The 22367-nt window shown below is 40.0% G+C and overlaps 1 protein-coding gene across 2 annotated transcripts in view; it reads left to right on the top strand.

Annotated features, from left to right (window-relative positions):
* Positions 1-22367, top strand: part of TAFA5 (TAFA chemokine like family member 5) — a 532150-nt gene that overhangs the window by 426439 nt on the left and 83344 nt on the right. The window contains exon 5 of one of the 2 annotated variants that reach the window (XM_067564383.1): positions 5618-5733. The exons of the other annotated variant lie outside the window; for it this stretch is intronic. Within the exon in view, the coding sequence (XP_067420484.1) occupies positions 5618-5629 (12 nt within the window). The 3' untranslated portion in view covers positions 5630-5733. Of the gene's footprint in view, positions 1-5617; positions 5734-22367 lie in introns of those variants that run through there. 2 annotated transcript variants of the gene reach the window in all.

Genomic DNA, 22367 nt, shown 5'->3' with positions numbered 1-22367 from the left:
TCCTTTCCAGGGTCTCATGAGATTCGCCTGCTCCCAGCAGAGTTCCCATTGTTCACACTGAGCATTTTACAGCATGAATTTGTTGTATCTGGATTCCTCTGTCCTGGTACTGGCTTCTTTTCCTTTCCTTTGTTGATTTTCCAACAATTTTATGTATGTGGCTGGTGGCTGCCACTAATGCATAATTGGGTCAAACATCATGGGCCCAATCCACTGTTACAGCTGAGCATCACAGAGCTCAGAAGGGGATTGAAGAGATGGCATTTGCTCTCCCTGTATCCTGAGGTAGCTGTGCACTGATCTGGTCCCCAGGTGTACCTTTAAGCAGTTCTAATGGTCACGCTAATTTATACTGGCTACTCATGGTCCTGAGGATCCAAACCAGTATCCATATATCTGGGGGGCATACAGCATCTGTAGACTTGCCTATTTTCTCCTGAAGACTCTTCTACACTGGCACAGGTAGGATCTGCTGTGCCACCTGTTTGCCACCAGAGGACTCCCTACAGTAAGGTGATCCATCTAGGGCAGGATGCATAGCTTTAGGACTCCTTTAAGCCACCAGTGCAGTGCAAACCAGCTGCACTGCATTTAGAAGAGGATCTGGGCCTCAACACTGACCAGAAAAACCCCAACCCAGATCTCCTTTTCTGTGTTACAAATAACACCTCTGATTATGAAACATGAAGGGATTAGAGTCTACTTATCACCATTTATTCTAATGTGAAAAGTTCCAGAGGAGTAGCCATGTTAGTCTGTATACAGCAAAAACAACAAGAGTTCTGTAGCACTTCAAAGACTAAAAATTTAATTTCTGCAGGCATAAGCTTTCATGGGCTGTAACCCACTTCCTCAGATGTAAGGAATAGAAATCAGATCGGGGGTGTGTATATATATATATATATATATATACATCTAAGGTTAAGGAACAACAATGGAGAAGTTAGGTATAAGCAAAGTCCATTCAGTTAGAGTTGTTGAGGCCTATTCACAACCGTTGATCAGAAGGTGAGAATGTGTGAACAGTGACAATTACTTCTTGTAATGAGATAACCAATCCAAGTCTGTATTTAGACCCAGTTTGATTGTGTCAAGTTTGCAGATGAGTTCCAATTCTGCAGTTTCTCTTTGAAGTCTGTTTTTGAAGTTTTTTTGTAGAAGTATGGCAACTTTCAAGTCAGCTACAGAGTGTCCTGGGAGATTGAAGTGCTCTCCTACTGGTTTATGGATGTTACCATATTTTATGTCTGATTTGTGTCCATTTATTCTTTTGCGTAGTGACGGTCCAGTATGGCCAATGTACATGGCAGAAGGGCATTGCTGGCACATGATGGCGTATATAACATTAGTAGATGTGCAGGTGCAGGTGCACATCTTATGGTGTGGCTGATGTGGTTAGGACCTGTGATGGTGTCACTAGAGTCGATGTGTGGGCAAAGCTGGCAACGGGGTTTGTTGCAGGGGTATGTTCCTGGGTTAGTGATCTTCTTGTATGGTGTACAGTTGGTGGTGAGTATTTGCTTCAGGTTGGGGGGCTTATACCTAACTTCCCCATTGTTGTTCCTTAACCTTAGATGTATATATATATACCCCCAATCTGATTTCTATTCCTTACATCTGATGAAGTGGGTTGCAGCCCATGAAAGCTTATGCCTGCAGAAATTAAATTTGTTAGTCTTTAAAGTGCTACAGAACTCTCGTTATTTATTCTGTTTCCTTTTTATATCACCTTCAGGTTGGGCTGAGTCCATTACACTTTTAGAATTCAATGTACTAAGAGCAACACCTGAGACTTCAGACACTGCAGAATGTTTGTTTTTGATAACTTGGCCAAATCCTGGTTTTCTTATATGGACAAAACTCCCACTGGAGTCTTACCCATTCAAGCTAATAAGAGTTTTGCTTAAGTAAAAGTTGAAGGATTTACTCCATGCTTCCATAAGAACTAATATAATACGTATTGTAAAAGCTTATTTTCCAAAACCTACAATTTCAGCTAAATTTGACTCAATAATTATCCTGTAAATTATTATTGGAGCTCAGTATTTTAAGAAAATGAAGATTTCTAATCCCCAAGTCCACAACACTAGCAAAGATGGGGAGTTTTTCTGAGCCCCAAGGGCTCTTCATTGAAGAGGAGTGAGAATGAGGAGTTTTCTGTTGAGAAAATTAAAATTGCTTAGGGAGTATCTGGAAGGGATTAGCCCTCCCCCCTGAGTGCCAAATCCAGGTTCCATTTAAATTGATGACAAAACTCCAATTGTTTTAAATGACTGCAGGTTTTGTCCCTGAGTGTACATCACTTGGAGTGAAGGATCTGACTTTTAAAGTGTGGGTTGTCAGCATTTCAAACACTTCCTTGCAAGAATATAGGAAAACCTAGCATTATTGTTCCCTTTCAGAGGAGATATGTTCAGATATTAATGGAGAACCATGTTAGCCACATATTCATGTCTCACAACCAACTTCAAAGAAAATGAAAAAGTGATGCTCATTTCTGCATGTAATATTGTAAATATCATTACAATTTCTATTAGAATAAAATCAGTTTTCAAGGTATAAGATTTCAAAAGATGTCTTTTCTCTCTGAATTCTTACTTGTAACTGCTATTTATGACAGATGCTACATCCTTAAATAGTATGGTCCTGAATCTGATCTCACTACTCTGGTGTATGTGAGAATAGAAGTAGTCTTAGACTACTAAAATCTACATAGCAAATGGTTTTTGTAATTTGCTCATCTGTTGGTTCTTAGGAATTAGTGATTTACTTAAGTGTTATGGGTTGATTTACTTATGAAACCAGTTAGCTTAATATAAAATAAATATAAAACATATATCTGATCCGTTTCAGATCTGCTCTGTTCTTTTGAATAAGGTAAATAAAAAAACAGATCCTACCTTAGGCACTAGTGGTTGGATTCCCAGCTAGTCATCTATTTCATGTTTGTTTAGAATAGACTTTGCTTCTGCTAAGAAGAAATTACTGGAATAGTTGTTTTGTTTTTCTTTTTGTACTTTGAAAGCAGAATTCTGAAATGTACATAAAAACACATCTGTAACTTTGGCTAGTCATTGACACAAAAGTAATGTGGCATTGTATAAACCCAACCAAAAAGTATGGATGTCTGAAATTGTTCAAGTGCATGAACAACCTTAATAGCTGGTCTTGTGGGAGTGCCTAAATTGTTAAATTGGCCCAGATGAAAATTACTTCAGTTTGAAGTTCTTTCCATCTTTTCATGATTCTGTAAAAAAGACACAAATTAAAAATATATATACTCATGTGGAGGTGAGGGGTTCAAATCCATTCCCAAAACCAAAGGGAAACATTTTTTAAGAATGGGCCTGGATATGGATGTTTCATATCAGTAATGGATGATTCTGTCCCATGAATTTTTAGGAAAATATAGACCCATCAAGAGGATGAGATTAAGTTTTATCATTATTATTAATGATTTACTTATGATATGTATATACGTATTAGGATCATTGCAAATACTCAGATAGAGTAGTTCCTGCTCCAAAGAGTTTATAATCAAAAGACAGTTCTACACAGGTCAGTAGGGATTAGTGGAAGGGGAAAAACAAGAGGCAATTTATATTAATAATAATATGTGTTATTCTAGCATCGGCCTGCTGATGGGGAAGAAGAGGGCAAAGAGGGCAATTGCCTAGGGGCCTGGCAATTTTAAAAGGGGCCTGGGCCATAGGCAGCAAGGTGAAAGCTTCCCCTCAGGGAGACTAGATCCCCGTCCCCCTTCTTCCATCCATGGATCTCGCCCATAGTCCAACCCCACTCCGCACCAGGCTCCGTCCTTGGCCCACTTGCCACCATATCCTCCCCATCAGCCCACCTCCCTTCTTGGGCCCCCTCCCTTCCCCACTTGGCCTCCCCACAGCTACGTCCCCCTTCCCCATTCAGCCTCCCCGTACCATAGTTCATTGCATATGTCCCTTCTCTCCTGCCCCTCTCGCCCCCTTGCCACGTCCCTCCTTCTTCCCACCATTGCTCACTGCGTGCATCCCTCCTCTTCTCCTCCACTTGCCCCCCTGCTACTGCTTGCTACATCCGTTCTCAGCCCCCACCCCTCAGCTGTCATTCACCACCAAAGGGGACCATGGAAGAGAGGAGGGGGATCGAGTGATGGAGGGGGTGGAACCTGGGGTGGAGCAAGGCGGGGCGTGGTGCGGACTGGGGGCAGGGCTGCGGGCGGAAGAGGCAGGGTGGGACTGTTCTGTCCTGGGATCCAGAATTCCCTTTGGCAGGCCTGCTCTAACACCTACTAGCTCCACCTATCAGGAACCACAGGTCTCAAACCTTGGGCCACAGGACTGTTAGGAGCTTTTAAGTTCTAACTTGCCACCCAGTGACCTGCTAACAGTTGCCAGAACTGGAAGCTGAACTCCAGAGGAGTTGGTTTAACTCTAGGGGTCCTGATTGGGTCCCGGCTTGTGTTTAAACTGAGCAGAGGAAAAACAAGTTGTCCATGCAACTGGGTTTCCCCTGCTTCCCTTGTACTACCTGCACCTACTGCCAGGCTCTGATCTCGTAATCACTTGATCCTGCCTGCCTCCTGACACCTGACTCTAAGTCTGCCCTCTGGCATAGCTCAGACTCTGATCTCCTGATATCTGACCCAGCCTGGCTTCCACGTAGACCAGTGAGTGAGACCATACACATCCAGGGGTGGTGACACCCACTGATATCAGGGCCCTGTTGTGTTTGTACAGTGCCTAAGACATAATGAGAGACAATACATACAAGTTTACAAGTAGACAAGACAAATACGGAGTCAGAGGAAACAGTCACAGAGAGGTAAAGAAGCTTGCCCAAGGTCTTGATTCACTGTAAGTAGCATGGTAATGCTAGGTCTGAAAGAGGGTCTTAACATATGGACAAGATACAGTTTTTATAGATGAGCTCAGAGTGTTTGCATTATGCTTACTACTTAGTGCATGTGGAATAGAGCATGGAGGTGATTGTGCAAGAAACTCACAAAAGGATGAACAAAGTTGGGAAAACTTGGTGGAACAGAGGAAACAGTGCCAACACAAAACTTGACAAAAGAAGATTTGTGTCTTCATTTTCTAGCATTGTGGGCAATAGATGTGGCCAAGTTCTTGATCCACCAGTCTCTCATTGAATGAGCTCTTATGGTTGGAGCAACTAACTTCCAGCTGAAGTTCAAGATCAAACACACTTTCAGGAATTCAGATCTGTGACACTAGGACAAATGGATCATATATTCTTTCTTTCTTTCTTTCTGAATGGCCCATATAGAATCAAGTTTTCATGTCTGATCTTGACCTTTAGAATAAGAAACAAAGCAAGTGAAGCTCTTAGAAAGGAATTAACCCTGTGGGACTTTGTTTTTGACACTCTGTACATGCAAGTGGAGCATGTAGCTCAATTTTTGTTGTTATTGGTTTTCATTTAGTAATAGGAAAGTATAAAGTTTGGAAATTTGTATGTCATATTAGTATCAAGAGTTTAAAATGTATGCTAAAATTATTACGTGCTCATTTCACAGAGAGGAGGTCTTCATGGTAAAAATGTTATGACATGAAGCCATTACATATGCATATCTGGTTTTAACCATTTTATCTATTTTCAGAATCCAACATAAAACAAAAGTTCTATTAAATTGTGTGAGGCAACCTGGAACATGTCTTGGACTGAATGACAAAGCTAGTGCGAAGAGGAAATGCAGTAGGTGTCATAGTATAGGGATTTTAGCAAGGTATTAGACACAGTGTCTGTCAAAACATTACTTGAAAAATTCATTCAAATTGGCTTGTTATGTGGAGGATTGTCATTTCAACTTGAAGGCTGAGGAATCATAAACAATAATAATGGAATGTATTGAACTAGAGCAAGATGGACTAGGGAGCAATAGATATGGGTGTAAGGCCCAGTTTTATTTCATTAGGGATATTTTCAAAGCCACAAAGGTCAGTATGCTCCTAACTTCCGTATTCCTAGATTCCAAGGCCAGAAGGGTCTACTGTGATCACCCAGTCTGACCTGTAAAACATAAAACTTCCCAAAATTAATTCCTAGAGCATATATTTTAGAAAAACACCCAATCTTGATTTAAAATGTGTCAGTGATGGTGATTCCACCAGGACTGTTGGTAAATTGTTCCATAGATTAAATACTCTCACCGTTAAAAAGTTGCACCTTATTTCCAATCTGAATTTGTCTAGCTTTAGCTTGCAATCGTTGGATCATATTATACTTTTGCTGGATTGAACAGCCTATTAGTAAATGTTGTTCCTCATATAGGTATTTGAAGACTGTCATCAAATTACCCCTCAATCTTTTCTTTCTTGAATAGATTTGCGTCCTTGAGTCTATCACTATAACATGTTTTTAAATCCTTTAATCATTTTCGGGGATCTTCTCTGAACCCTCTCCAATTTATCAACATCCTTCTTGAACTGTGGACATCAGAACTGGACACAGTATTTCAGCAGCAGCCACACCAGTGCCACAACACAGGTCAAATACCTCTGTGCTCCTATTGGATATTCCTTTTTTTATGCATTCAAGGATCGCATTAACCCTTTTGGCCACAGCATCGCTTTGAGAGCTCAAATTCATCTGATTATCCATCATGCCCCCCAAATCTTATTCAGAGTCACTGCTTCCCAGGATAGAGTCCCCAATCCTGTAAGTATGGCCTACAGTCTTTGTTCCTAGATATATGCATCGACATTTAATTATTTTAAAATGCATATTTGCTTGTACCCCACTTACCAAGAAATCCAGAAATGTGTGTCACCAAGAAATGTGTGTCAGTGACCTCTCTGCTTCATTATTTATCGTTTCCCCAATTTTTGTGTCAACTTGAGCAAACATGAGTAATGATTTTGGGGGGGAGGGGGGGGTTTCAGGTAATTAGTAAAAATATTTAATAGTGTAGGGCCAGGAACTGATCCCTGAGAAACCCCCCATGTTCGATGTGATTCCCAGCTTACGGTTACATTTTAGGACCTTTCAGTTAGTCAACTTTTAAGCCATTTAATGTGTGCCATGTTAATTTTATATCTTTTTAGTTTTTAAAAATCAAAACATCATAATACCATGTTGAATGCCTACAGAAGTTTAAGTGTATTACATCAACACTATTAGCTTTATCAACCAAACTTCCAATCTTTTCAAAAAAAAGATATCAATTTAATTTGACAGGGTCTATTTTCCATATACCTATGTTGACTGGCATTAATTTGTCTTATTCTTTTTTTGTTCTTTATTAATTGACTACCATATCAGCCCTCCATTATCTTGCCCAGGGTCAATATCAGACTGACAGGCCTATAATTACCTAGATCATCCTGTTTACCTTTTTAAATATTGGCACAACCTTAGCTTTCTTCCAGGCTTCTGGAACTTCCCCATTGTCCCAAGACTTACTGAAAGTCAACATTAATATTCCAGTGAACTCCTCAGCAAGCTGTCTTAAATCTCTCGCAAACTATCCAGACATGCTGATTTAAAATTGTAGCTGCTGTTTAACATCCTCATAGGTTTTAACACTGGCAGGGACCATTGTAATCATCTAGTCTGACTTCCTGCACATCACAGGCCACAAAACCTCACCCATCTGCTGCTGTAATAGACCCATAATCTCTGGCTGAGTTACTTAAGTTTAAACCAACAGGTGAGCCATGCCCCATCCTACTGAGAAAGGTGAAAAAAACCCAAGATTTTTTCCAACCTGATCAGGAGGGACATCCCTTCCCAACCCAAAATAAGGCAGTCAGTTAGACCCTGAGCATGTAATCAAGACCCACCAGCCAGATACCTGGGAAAGAATTCGCTATAGTCACTCAGAGCCCTCCCCATGTGGTGTCCCATCTCTGATCATTGGGGATATTTGCTACTGTCAGTCACAGATGAGCCACATGCCATTATAGGCAATCTCATAGTACCATCCCATCCATATATTTATCTCAGTCTTGAAACCAGTTATGTTTTTTGTCCCAACTATTGCCCAACTGTTGCACATCTTCACTCCTATGGTGATTAGAAACGTTCATCTAATTTCAAGCCTAAACTTGTTGATGGCCAGATTATATCCATTTGTTCTTGTGCACACACCAGCATTAACTTAAATATCTCTTTTTTCTCCCTGGTATTTATCTATCTGATGTATTTATAGAGATCAATCATATCTTCCTTCAGCCTTCATTTTGTTAGGCTAAACAAGCCAAGCTCCTAAAATCTCCTCTTATAAAGTAGGGTTCGCCATTCCTCTGAATATCCTAGTGGCCCTTCTCTGCACCTGTTCCAGTTTGAATTAATCTTTCTTAAACATGGTAGACCAGAATTGCACACAGTATTCCAAACGAGGTCTCCCGAATGCTTCCTATAACGGTAATAACATTTCCTTCTCTCTACTGGAAATACCTTGCCGAATGCATCCTAGGATTGCATTAGATTTTTTCATGGCTGCATCATATTGGCAACTCATAGTCATCCTATGATCAACCAATATGCCCAGGTCCTTCTTCTTCCCTGTAGTTTCAACTGATATGTCCCCCATTTATAGCAAAAATTCTTGTTGTTAGTCCCTAAGTGAATGACCGTATGCTTTGCACTATTAAATTGTCCCATTTCTATTACTTGAATTTTCAAAGTCCTCCAGATTTTCTTGTATAATATTTCAGTCCTTCTCCATATTGACAATTCCTCGCAACTTCATGTCATCCAAAAATGTTATGAGTACACTCCCATTCTTTCTCCCAAGCTCATGAATGAAAATATTAAGTAAGACCAGTCTCAAAACTGATCCCTGAGAAATTCCATTAGTAACCTTCCTCTAGCCTAACAGTTCATCTTTCAGTATGATCGGTTGTAGTCTCCTTTTAAACCGATTCCTTACCCATCTTGTATTAATTCTTGTATTAATCCCCATCTTCTCCTGTTTAACAAATAATTTCCCATGGGGAACTGTATCAAATGCTGCACTGAAATCGAGGTAGATTAGATCTACTGCATTTCCTTTGTCTGGAAAATCAGTTATCTTCTTAAAGAAAGAAATCAGGTTAGTCTGGCATGATCTACATTTTCTAAAACCATGTTGTATTTTCTCCCAATTACTATTTATCTCTATGTCCTTAACTATTTTTTCTTTCTAAAATTGTTCCAAGATCTTGCATACAATTGAGGTCAGTCTAATAGGCCTGTGGTTTCCTGGGTCATGTTTTTCCCTTTCTTAAAATTAGGTATTGTATTAGCAATTACAGATTCATTAAAAATCCTTGCTGTTGGGCTTGCAATTTCATGTGCCAATTCCTTTAACATTCATGGATCGAGATTATCTGGGCCCCCCGATTTGGTCCTGTTTAGCTGTTTGAGTTCGACTTCCACTTCAGAGGAGGGTTATTTCTACTTCTGTATCCTCGTTTCCATTAGTTACCCTGCCTACATATTCTGACTTCTAAAAGAAGCTTTTCTAGCTTTCCTTGCTGATTCATCCCATCTTCAATTCCTTGTAGGCTTTCTTCTTTCTCTTAATAACCTATTTGAGATGCTTGTTCATTGAGTTTGCTCTACAACCCTTTCGCTATGAATTTTTCCCCTTGCTTCGGATGCAGGCTTCAGATCGCTTCTGCAACTTTGACTTAAGTATTCCATGTCTCCTCCACATTCAGATGCTTGTGTTCTTCAGTCCAATCCACTTCCCTAACTAATTCCCTTAATCTTTTTAAGTTTGCTCTTTGAATCAATGACCTTAGTTGCAGACCTATTTTTGTTTATCCTTTCATTTAATTTACACTGAATTAATTCATGATCATTTGAACTTCTATGAGGTCTTCGCTACTCACTCTAAAATGGCATCATCTCTTGTTGGTTTGGTGACTTTTTGGTGAAGAAATCTGTCAACTATCACAGTCAGAAATATCAGGCCCCTACAGTGGTTATTAGCACTTGTCCGCCAATCTATATATGGGAAATTAAGGTCTCCCATAATCACAAAATTCCCAGTAGTATCTGTTTCATTAAAGATATGAGAGATATCTATCCATATTCTGACTGAATCCTGGGTGTCTGTAGCATATCCCAAGCACTATCTCAGTGGTCATAGTAACTATCCGTTACCTTCCTCCCCAAAATAATTTTTGACCTAAACAGATTCTGTTTTATCTGTTCCATCACTTTGAATTTCTTTAATCTACCTCATCAATATACAATGCTACTCTACCACCTTTCTCTTTATATCTGGCTTTTCCTGAACAGCACGTACCCCTCAGTACCTGTACTCCAGTCATGACTACTATTCCGTCATGTTTCTGTTATTCCAACAATATCTGATTTCACTTTATGCAGCAGTAGTTCTAGTTCCTCCATTTTGTTACCCAGGCTCCTTGCATTGGTGTACAGACATCTTAGTTGTTTCTGCTTGGCTTCACCCAGATTCCTTGCTTGATTAGGTACAGTCATTCTACTGCTAGTATCGCCTACCTGACTGTTAGTGTCATTGCTATTGCACTATCTTTCCTCCTTTTGTCTATTCTTCTTCCCTCTGTTTTCCTTTTTTTCCATTGCTCTGTCCTCTCTTACTTGATTTTCTGTCTGCTCAATATTAGAATCAGGAATGGAGATTACATGAGCATCTCCCAACTGTCTCCACCATGTCATCCTCCTGATATACTAGTGAAATGGAAAACATAGTATCATATCATATGAGTGTTATCATATGATATGACTATATCATCTATTTTCCCTCCAAATCCAGAACAGAAATATTTATTGAACACTTCTTTTTCTGCATTATTATTGATAGTTCCATCTAGTAATGGACCAACACCATTGTTGTTTTTGTTTTTCCTATTTTAAAAGAAAATTCTTCTAATTGTCCTCTAATTCTGCTGGTCATAGAGTCTCTTTTGCTTCCTTTATCAATTTTCTACAATTCCTAATTTCTTATTTATATTCATTATTGTCAACTTCCCCTTTCTTCCACTTGTTATATATTATTTTTATAGCTACCTTCACTTCCCCTCTAAACTAGGTCATTTTTAACCATTATGGCCTTCGTGGGCTGTAGAATTGTGGCTTTTGGGGAATCCAGTAAAGTGTTCTTAAACAATTCCCAATTATCATTCACATTTTTCTGATTAAATTCCTCTTCCCAGCTGATCAGGTTCATAATTGTTTTCAACTTTCTGAAATTGGTCCTTTCAAAGCACCAAGTGTGTGTGTGTGTGTGTTTATGTGTATACAGTCACAATTACAATTACACAGTTACCATTAATTTTTAGTTCTGTGATCAGTTCCCCTTTCTTTGGAAAGATAAGGTCTACTATAGAATTCTCCCACATTGGATGCAACACTTTTTGAGTTAGGAAATTGTCATCTATAATATTTACAAACTCCAAGGATATTTTAGTACTGGCAGCTTGAGACTGTCAGCATGTGTTACTTAAATTGAAGTCCCCCATGATCATACAACTTTTTCCCCCTACATATTATAGAGAGGTGCATAAGGAGATAGTCATCCCGTTCCCTAGTGTGATTTGGTGATCTGTGGCAAACACCAACTAATGCCCTATCTGATGCTTATCTGTTAGGACATTGATCCATAAACATTCAAGATCATTTTCTTTCTAGTTGTCAGTGAGTCAGAAAGAGGCAATGCCATTTTTGACAGAGTGCACTCCCCGTCTCCTTTTGCTTACTCCATCTTTCTAAGTAGATTATAATTATTGATTTTAACATTCCAGTCATGGGAACCATCCCACCAGGTTTAATTAATACCAATTAGATCAAATTTATGCTCATAAATGAGCAATTACAATTTCTTAGCATTGGTGTATAGGCATTTAAATGATTTCTTCTCTGTGTGTCCTTTGGTTTCCTGATTAATTCTGTTCTTAACATCTCAGTTTTTGTGCTGAGTGCTCATATCTTCCTTCTTTTAACTCTTCCCTTTGGTTATTAGTTTATTGTCCTCCTGACTATTCTAGCAAGTCTGTTCCCAAGAAGTTTGGTTCCCTTTCTACTGAGATGGTGGCTATTCAAATCAGATAATCCTTTCTCCCCGTAGAAGGTGGATCAATGCTCTACAAAACCAAAACCCTCCAGCCTCCACCACTTACCTAGCCAGCAGTTAAATTCACTTTCAGAATTTTATGTCCTCTCTCTTGTTTTGCTCCTGGTACAGAAAGGTTCTCAATGAAGCTATCTTGGATATTCTTTTTCAGCACACTTCCAAGATCCCTGAAATCTTGAGGCATTATTATTAATGCCAATGTGAACTGTCCCCAATGGATCTGTTGCCCTCCACTTCAAAGCCTATCTAATTTTAAAATGATGTCTTGTGTCTTGGTTCCAGAAACATAGTACACCATCCTGTTGTCTGCCTGTCCTTTGCAGAATGTTCTTTCAATTCTTCTGTCTATTGAATCCCCAGTAAGGATCATCTGTCTTCCTTGGATTATTGGAAAACTCTTTGTGGACAAGTTTGATTTTTTTACAGGTTGGGCCAAGCTGCCATACACAAGTGTGTCCTGTATATCTCTCTGTTCCCTTGGACCAGCTATATCTTAAGAGGGATCTTCCACAGTTTGTACACTGAGGACCTCAGTATCAGAAACTTCTAGCTGTGTGTAATTCCTCCCCTGCCTCTTCTCTCTGGAGGCCACAACCTGCTCATCCTCATCTGTCTCCAGCTGAGTAGAATGCCATTGTGACTTCCTTCCTCTGGTGCTTATGAAATGCCAGGCCTCCTCTATGACTTCCTCTCTCTCCGACTCCTTGTTGGCCAGCTCCTTTCTTCCTCGAATATGGAGTACTGATGTTTCCTAAATCTGGCTATCTAGGGACTCATCAGTTTCTCTGATTCTCACTATCATCTTTACTTGCCCCTCCAATCTGAGAATCTTCTCCTCCAGCACAGCCACCAGTTTGCACTTCATGCACATGAAATCCCTTTTGGCTTCAGGAAGGAAAGAGAACATGGCACTTCCATTGCAAGTTACCGCCACTGTTCCATCCCTGGCTGTCTTGAAATTCCATGTAGGAAGGAAAGCCTCTCGTAGTCCCTCTCAAAACTCCCTCTTGAACCTTACTGTTAACTGCCTCTGTTTGTGATTCTCATGTCACTAGCAAGTCAGTGGAATTTGTACCTTTTAAAATCCCCCTCTATACCTTCATTAATTATCTGGAATAGGGCTGTGATGGTTAGCGACTTTATATCTGCGCTTAGATTTTCTTTTCTCCAATGGAGGACCCAAAATGGTATTATCAGTTGATACTGATCTGCCCCAGTTGGTCTGTATTGTGGAGTATTGTACAGTTCTTTTATTCTGTCCCATCTGTTCAATGTGCACATGAAACCACTAAGACAGATGGCAAGACAGTTTGGCTTGCAGCATTGCCAATATGTTGATGAATATCAGGTCTGTACCTCTTTCATGAGATACAGCTGGGCAGTCCCGTTTCGTGGCTGAGCTTGGAGCTTGGAAGAGAGCCAGCTAGTTTGAGGTTCATTCCAAATAACACCAAACTGATGATGGTGGGACAAGGTAATCAGCTGGAGGGAATAACAGGAATAGACTCTGTCCCTCCAACTGAGGGGACATTTCCCCATTTGCTTATGTAGCGCTCCTAGATTGTGGAGCCTTGGCCTTGGACTGCTGCTAGATGTCCATATAGATGTTGCAGCCAAGAGTTCTTTTCCCCCCATGTGCACTTACCATGTAGATTGCAAACTTTCCTATTGGATGCAGACTTCATAGCCATTATTTATGACTTTGCCACTGTCATATTGAAATACTTCAGTGTACCCTACCCAGGGGACTCAAAAGTCCATGTCTTAGGCTATGGGAGGCTACGCTACTGAGGAGCACCCAATGCAGTTCTGGAGCAGGGGGCCACTGTGCCGCCTAATCTTGATCATGTTGTGTGCTGGGCCCATCCCTCAGCTAAATTAGAGCAGCCTAAGTGTTGCTTATGAATATCTAGTTTATAAAGTATATAACTTCTAATTTTGTATCACACTTCAGAACCTTTATGTAATTCCTGTGTGAATAACTTGTACTCTTGGGATTGTCAACAGAGTGATCAGAAAGGTGGCCTAGATAAATTTGTACAGACTTGTATTTCCATTGATGATTATTGGATGCCATTAGAGAGAGAACAGGGAATTGTGGGTATCCCATACAACACAAAAAAACTCCGTTGGAAAGAAGGACATGATACAAAATATCCTGATGAGAGAGTTTGGTATGCTGAAAGACAGACAGTATGCTCCTATGGTGAGAGACTTCCTTGTAAAAACATCCTTGAGACTTGGCTGGGATTCTTGCCTTGAGCTGAACAGCTTAGAGATAATTTGGCTAAGGACACCCAGATGCAACTTTTGAGCAATGAGTCACACAAAAAAATTTAGCCTTAAACGGAAATGGAAGCAGGAATGATGGAACAGTCTGAAAACCCTGTCAACAGTAAACTTAATTATTTCCTCCTCAAAAGGAAGCTGTGAAGAAGCGACCTCAGTCAGCATGGGTATTGAGTCAGCTGCCACAGCTGAGGGGTCTCAGTTACAAGGAGATAGACCTCATATTGAGAAAACTCACTGATAGTCATGCTAAATGTAACATGTTGCAAACACCAGAGAGGACAGAAAAATAATACAAAAATCCCTGAAGAAATTAGATCCTTAGTGAATATAGCCCTGTAAGTGTCTGGGTAAGGTGTGTAGTTCTGGGCTTCCCAATTCTGAACTTGAAGGAAAGTCAGAAAAGAGAAACAAAATAAATGTAAGTTAAAAGAACCAAATACGTTTAACTTAACTAAGTGGTGTTGAACAGGAGATAAATCCAGTAATAGCAAACTGTGAGAAACTGAAAGCCATAAACAACATGGAGGAAGTGTAACTGTTTAACGTGTCCATGGAGATAGAAACTAAGAGTAATGAGATGAAACTAAGCAATGGAAAAAATAGGCTGAACATCAGGAAAAATAAATGCTAACATTTTCGTCTATTAGGCTGTGGAATAGTTTCCATAGGATGTATTAGAAGTTCCATTGATTGTTTTATTCAAGCATAACTGGACAAAGACCTAGAAAGGATACTGTGAGGATCAATCCTGTACTGGTAGGGACATATAGACTACATGAACTAGAAAGTCTTTACCAACTCTAACATCTTTGATTTTTTTTAAGCAATTAAAAAAAAAAATGTAACAAGGCTGTGCATGCCACATATGGGGTGAAGTGATGATCCACACAGCTGAGCTCTTAGTTTCCACACACATTTTTTATTATCTTCCCCATGGTGTTTAAACAGACTGATAAGTCAGACTTCTCCCTTAGAAGCTGACACTGGGTGAATCATGCCCCAAAGTAATCCTTCAGTTTCTAAAGGAGTTATTTTATTTTATTGTTGTAATGACCGAGGACTTTGGAAAGTGAGGATATGGTTCCTTTGGGAGTTGCATTAGTCGTCTCCATTTTATGGCCAGAATTAGGCATTCAGAGGGTTAATTCTGAGATCACAAAGAGTTAGGATTTGCAGCAGTCAAAAATGTGCAGTGTTGAGCCTTTGTTAACTACCATTAAAAAGAAAAATTGAGGCCATCTCCAGCAAATTAGCAGGAACAGAATTCAGAGTGAGAGTGGTCCAGAGGGACATGATGCATCATCCCCCCCTCCCCCCAGCAAACATTAAAGGTAACAGTGCCTCCAATTGATCATTTTGAGAATAAAGTGAGAATTACTTAAAGCTCCATATAGAGTCAGCATCACTGAGATTTTGTGAATGTGGCTTCTTTTGTGGGGGAGAAGTGTTGGTGTTCTTCCCTCTTTTCCTCCTTCTGGAGAATTCATGGAAAGACACCTTCATTGCTGGTTGCCTCTGGAAATCTAAAGCACTCTTACAACTGTTCAGGGAAGAAAGAAATTGGAAGTTTTATGGGATGGATGCAGGAATGCCTGTTTTTCAGGTTATACACCAGTTCTGCCAAAATAGGATTAAAGGACTCTTAGGGATTACGGGGAGACTAATGGTGCAGCACTTCATCACAAGGCAGGCGGTCATTAGCAGGCTGGCTTCTGTGCCCTTATGTTTGCCTCCAGACACTCCCAATAAGATTGCCCCAGCCTTGATAGATTCCCAATGTAGAGAAGTTGCAATGACTTTACCTAAAGAGAAAGAGAGAGAAAAAAACCATCCCCTGTTAAAAAGCAGACTGACTCAAATTGGATAAGATTGAAATGTATTATTTTATTATGCTGATTGGTGCTGAATTTCTATTGCACATGTTTTTGATGTGGTGGGTTGAGGAGTACTAAATTATGTGATCTGTTTACAAAGGTCAAAGATCAATTTATTTCACTCAGCCACTAATGTGACTAATATTGTGTTGTTTGTCCAGTAATCCCTGAAGGACTCTTTCTTTGGTTAGGCTTTTGGACTATTTTTTGGACTATACTTTTGGACCATTCATTTGGGAGCACCCAGGATTGCCATTAACACTTTGTTTACAATTTCATTATTTTTAAAGTCACTATCATCCCCAGGTGCTCACATTCCAGGGAGCAATTTGGCCTTGGGGAGGACAGCCTCGGTTCTGCCTTAATTCATGTGATTTTTTGATGCTAGCAGTGTTTGTGTACCTGCACTTTTAAGGTGTGGGAGTCTTATTTTTCATTAGTTTGTGTTACATTAAGCATAATTGCCTTCATCTCTGTTTTGTTCCTTCCTGAAGTGCTCTGCTTCTCTTCCCTGATTAACTCCCACGCTTCCTATGCATATCAGATCTTCCCCGTATTTGCGTGTCTTTAAACTGCATCCCACTCCTCTTCCTTATCCTGCCTCTCTAGCCCCAATGATGGCAAGTACACTGAAGACAGGATTAATGCTATCCACTTTTCTTTTCCCTGCGCCCTCCCCTGCCTTCCGATCTGTCCTCCTTTTCCAGAGATTCCAAATTCAGGGTGAGCCTCAAACCCCACAGACTGCATCTCTGACCCTTTCCATTCCAGTCTCCATATATTCCTTGTTTCCTGTCTCATCTCATCCCTTTTCCTTAACTGTTCTCTCTCTCTCTTTTGCCTGCTTCCCTGCTGCCTTCAGGCACATCCTTCTTTCTCCTCTGCTAAAGGAATTATCCCTCAAATCCACTTGTTTCTCCAACTATTCCCCATCTTTTTTTCTCCCACTTATCTTCAGCATCTTCAAGCATGCTTTATACTCCCTCTGCATCTGATTTTAATTCTCCTGCTATCCTTTTGTTCTGCTTTACTTCAGTCTTTGCCTCTCTGCTTCACTGACAGTGCCCTCCCCACAGTCACTGGTGACCTTTTACACATCCAGCTATGTTACAGAAAAATGGTTTTGGCCCTGTCAGTGCTGTACACTGTATTGTGGTTTCATGACGTATTTTTAGTTGTAGTGTGCATGGGCTCCAACTGTCCAGTCCTAACATCTGCAGCTGTCTCTCCAGCGTTTTCTTCTGGGTGTCCCAATTCTATCCCAAATGCATTATGTCACAATCTTTCTCTTCCCCTCTTTTCCCTATCATAGTCAGTAATGGCACTTTCTTCCCACCACCCTCACTCACAATCTCGGTGTCCTCCTCTGTTTCTCTGTTGTTCACTTACTACAGCCCATCACTGTTCTTTCTTCTTTTATCATAGCTGTAAAATCCATCTTTTCATTGCTGTCCTGACTGCAGTAGCCTCCTCTCCAGCCTCTCAACATTTATTTTCCCATCTAATCAATCTATCATAGCAAAAATCACCTTCATTGCTGCTTCCCCATCCATGTCACCCCCACCCTTTGAATTCCTTTCCGGGCTGCTTCTTGTCTTCTTTATCAGATGTAAGCTCCTCATTCTCACTTTTAAAGCACTAAACAATTCCGCCACTGCCTGCAACCCACCACATAATTCATCTTCTACAGCCTCCCTTCTAGAACCCCACCATCTGCCCCATCCTCTCACTTTCAATTTATGGTCAAATTCATCCCAGCCAAGTTTATTTGAATGGAGTTACATCAGAGATGAATTGGCCCCTGTTGCCTTTTTCATATACTGCCACCTAGGCTGAGAACAGCCTCCTTCCCATGTCCCAGGTGTCCTGCCTCTCCTTTATCTGTCTTCTCTTTTTTTGCTTAGCCTCTAGCCACTGGTGTCCTGTTATACAACTGTCTGCTCCCAGTCACACACCTCTTATTTTCTGCTGTATTAATTCAAAATAGACTGGATTATTATTGTTTGTAGCTCACCATGCACACTTTAAATACTGTACTTAACACAAATTCATAACATTTATGCCAATATGCTAAATTTACCTTATTAATTAACCTTAATTCTGGCATTTTCTAACTCTTGTTTGACAGATGCTTCTCTCCCTCTGTGGGTGGGATGTATATATATATATATATATATATATATATATATATATATGCCCAACTACGTCCCTGTTATAACTCCACTGACGTCGACAGAGTGACATCAGGGATGAATTTGGCCGAATATGTAATGCTAGCTATTAGAACTTCTAAGTATGATGCATGTGCTTTGCTGATCTGTTATGTCTCTGTCCTCCCATTCATCTCCATCATTAATCTCTTCTTCCTCTTTTTTTTAAAAAAGGTGAATATAAGCCCCCTGGCAGATGTGTAAAATTAGTGCTAGCGAGGCAAGCTAAAAGAATGTTGGTGGCACACTGTCCAGATGTTGTATTCAAAGAGCTGTGAAAATATCCTTACCTCCCACATTCAGATGGTCATGCTGTTCTAATGTGTTGCTGTCTGGGTGTAGTGAGATTGATATAGCAGCTAAGTAATGCAGAAAACCATTGCCTGTATCCAGGTAATATTTTAATTTCATTTTAGGGAAACCAGAACACAGCTGGACCCAAGTTTCCTCCCTTTTTATTTCTTGTGCCTTACAAGTTTTGATTGGGTTGTCTACAAATAAAATTAATATACAACTTTAAGGAATGAGCAGTTGTGTTATCTCCTAATTTTTAATTGCATCAATAAGTGGAAAGAAGGAAAATGGAGAGTAAAATTGCATTCCCTTTATTTTAGTGCTTTTAAAGGAACAGAAGTCTATGAAGGCTAGGAATATAATGTAGGGTTTGGGGGGTTTTTTGATCAAATAAATAAGCTTTAAAATCAAGACATATGTTCCTTTTAATTCACAGTTTTCTATAAAATTGTGGTAATAATCACTGAAATGTCAATGTGCACTTGAATTTAATCACTATCTCAAGATATAGTACTGAAGACACAATTAGTTCTTAGCAAATAATAATGAACCATAAAGTATCGTACATAGGGAATTTGTGTAATAACATGATTTATTAAAAAAACAAAACAAACAGACATATCCATGGACTGCTATAGACAGGGCTGTATTCATAACACTGAAGAATTCGGCCATGATACTAAGTACTGCATGCCACCTGGCACCATCTCTGAAGAGAATTACACCTAGGGGTTCTGAAAAGTAAAATACCTGCAAATTAGGGTTTATAGGATTCTGAAAGATTGGGGAATTTAGGTAAATCTGCATTATGTTGCTGTATGATTTTAACCTTCTTAGTGAGATATTCCAGAACTCTCAAAATCCAACAGAAACTGCACTTTGCAGTCACCACCTGTAAAATAAATTTGTCATGCAGTATTAGTTTAATGAATAATTGATAATGTAAATTAGTTTAGTTTGTGTCATCATAAACATTTTTGAGAAGTTGTAATTGATTAGACTGATTTACAGATTCAAGTAATACACATTTTGAAATACCAAGTTATCATGGCTAGGTCAAAAAAGGGATCTAGTAATTTCTTTTAAGATGTATCATGGGGCTCAAAGGATCATTATAAAAATATTCTTACATTTGAGGCATTTTGCACTCAGACAACTCACAGATAACATGTGGGTTGTGAGATTTTTTTGCCAGCATCAACATGACTGAAGAGATACTATGCTTTACTGACTACCGTGCCAAATATGAATGTTCAGGACAGATTTCTAAACTGTTGGCATCCTACATAAATAGAATTGCAGTGAGTTCTGTATGCATTAGTCTAAGAACAGCCTCACTTCTGTGTTCAGAACGAGATTATTCCTAATCATTCCCATAAGATATGGTTTCCTTTCTTGCCTTTATTTAGTGCTTACTCAAAAAAAAAAAAAAAAAAAAAAAAAAAGATATAGGGACATCCCATTATTTTGTCAGGAACAAAGACCTCTAACAGGCTTATGACTTCACACTCTGTCCAGTTCAAGAAAAATCTAGGAATGTCACCTGCTGGTGGTATTACTGCACCAGTAACCAGTCGTCAGTGAGAATTTTTGGTATTGTTTCATGTACTCTTCTTTACATGTCTTCTTTTATGCTTCTGTTGTGACTTGCAGATGTGTTTTTTTTCTTGGTGCATATATACGACACGTTCACTTTTAATGGTTCAAAAACACAGCATAAGAACTTTAACCTTTTCAATATTTAAAAATGCTCATAAAAATAAAATGAAGTGCTATAAGAGCTATACTATGAGAAAGAGACAACACCACTCACAAATTCTTTCCAAGTAGCTTATTCTGAAATTGTTTAATACTGGTGCAGAAAGATAACTAGTGGGTTATCTTTCTTCATCCTCCATTACACCATCTCTGTGTGACTGATCTTTCTAGCAATCATGGGTTGGTCCTGGGACGAGTTTTGTTCTACATCTTCATTAATAATCTGAAGGATGGAGTGCATCAGCAAGTTTGCAGATGACACTAAGCTGGGGGAGTGGTAGATATGCTGGACGGTAGCGATAGGATACAGAGTGACCTAGACAAATTGGAGGTTCACCAAGGACAAGTGCAGAGTCCTGCACTTTGGACGGAAGAATTTCATGCACCACCAAAGTCTGGGGACCGACTGGCTAAGCAGCAGTGCTGCAGAAAAATACCTGGGGGCTTAAAGTTGACAAAAAGCTGGATATGAGTCAACAGTGTGCCCTTGTTGCCAAGAAGGCTAACGGCATATTGAGCTGCATTAATAAGAGCATTGCCAGCAGATTGAGGGAAGTGATTATTCCCCTCTATTCGGCATTGGTGAGGCCACATTTGGTGTATTGTGTCCATTTTTGGGCCCCCCAATACAGGAAGGAGTGGACAAATTGGAGAGAGTCCAGTGGAGGGCAACAAAAATGATTAGGGGACTGGAGTACATGACTTATGAGTAGCGATTGAGAGAACTGGGCTTGTTTAGTCTGCTGAAGAGAAGAGTGAGGGGTGATTTGATAGCAGCCTTCAACTACCAGAATGGGGGTTCCAGGGAGGATGGAGAGAGGCTGTTTTCAGTGGTGGCAGATGACAGGACAAGAAGCAAAGGTTTCAAGTTCCAGTAGGTCTAGGCTGGATATTAGGAAAAACTTTTTCACTAGGAGTGTGGTGAAGCACTGGAATGGGTTACCTAGGGAGGTGGTGGAATCTCCACCCTTAGAGGTTTTCAAGGCCCGGCTTGACAAAGCCCTACCTAGGATAATTTACTTGGGGTTGGTTCTGCTTTGAGCAGTGGGTTGGACTAGATGACCTCCTGAGTTCCCTTCCAACCCTAATGTTCTGTGATTCAAGGGATCTGTGTATACTGGGGAGCAAGAACCCTTTTTTCATTTTGCAAGGTACCAAGCTCCACCTTACAAAGGAATGAATTGGAGAAAATGCCACATGGAGAACTTTGCAGAGATTTTCTTCTAGAACAACACTACATTGTTTTTTTCCGTATAAAGGCAATTAGGCTGATTTCATTTTTATTTCTTATTAATTGTTATCTTTATAGCACCAACAGTGTGCTAGACATAGCCAAAGTCCCTGCCTGAAGAGCTCTGTCTATGTAGACAACTTTTGTATATAGTCTTTTGAAAAAAGCACGTAGGGAAAACCAAATATCTGCCCTACACTCAGAGGCTTCTTCAGCCCAGGAAGTTGCCACAGCCCTTGTGTGTGCTTTTATTCCTAGAGGTCATGGCAAGTTCAGTTGTCTGTAGGCCTTATGAATGTATGTTTTAATCGTCTTGGACAAGTAGTGTATTTTGAGACTAAAGGCCGAACTCTGGGCCTTTCATATAGAAAGCATGTTAGTTCTGACTGCCAAAATTCTGCAGTTCTCTCTAGGCAGAAATTTAGAAGCCAGCAGACATCAAGTTGGTGTCATTTTCTTTCCAAATCAGACTGGGGAATGGGACAGAAAGTAGAAACCCAGAAACATTGATTTGTTCCCTTTAGAAACCAAGCTGACACTAGAGAGCCTAGGTAAAGAAAATGTCCCTGGAGAAAGAGGCTCTTGCTTAGTGGGAGAGATGAACTGGTCTGTCCACTGGTCTATCTGAATCAAGTCTGCATTTT

The sequence above is a fragment of the Emydura macquarii genome, unplaced genomic scaffold (assembly GCF_026122565.2).
Source record: "Emydura macquarii macquarii isolate MOO-44397 ecotype Brisbane River unplaced genomic scaffold, CSIRO-AGI_Emac_v2 contig_2636, whole genome shotgun sequence".
Taxonomy (NCBI): Eukaryota; Metazoa; Chordata; order Testudines; family Chelidae; genus Emydura; species Emydura macquarii.
Note: the sequence above shows the minus strand (reverse complement) of the source record. Positions and strands in the feature narration are given on the sequence as shown.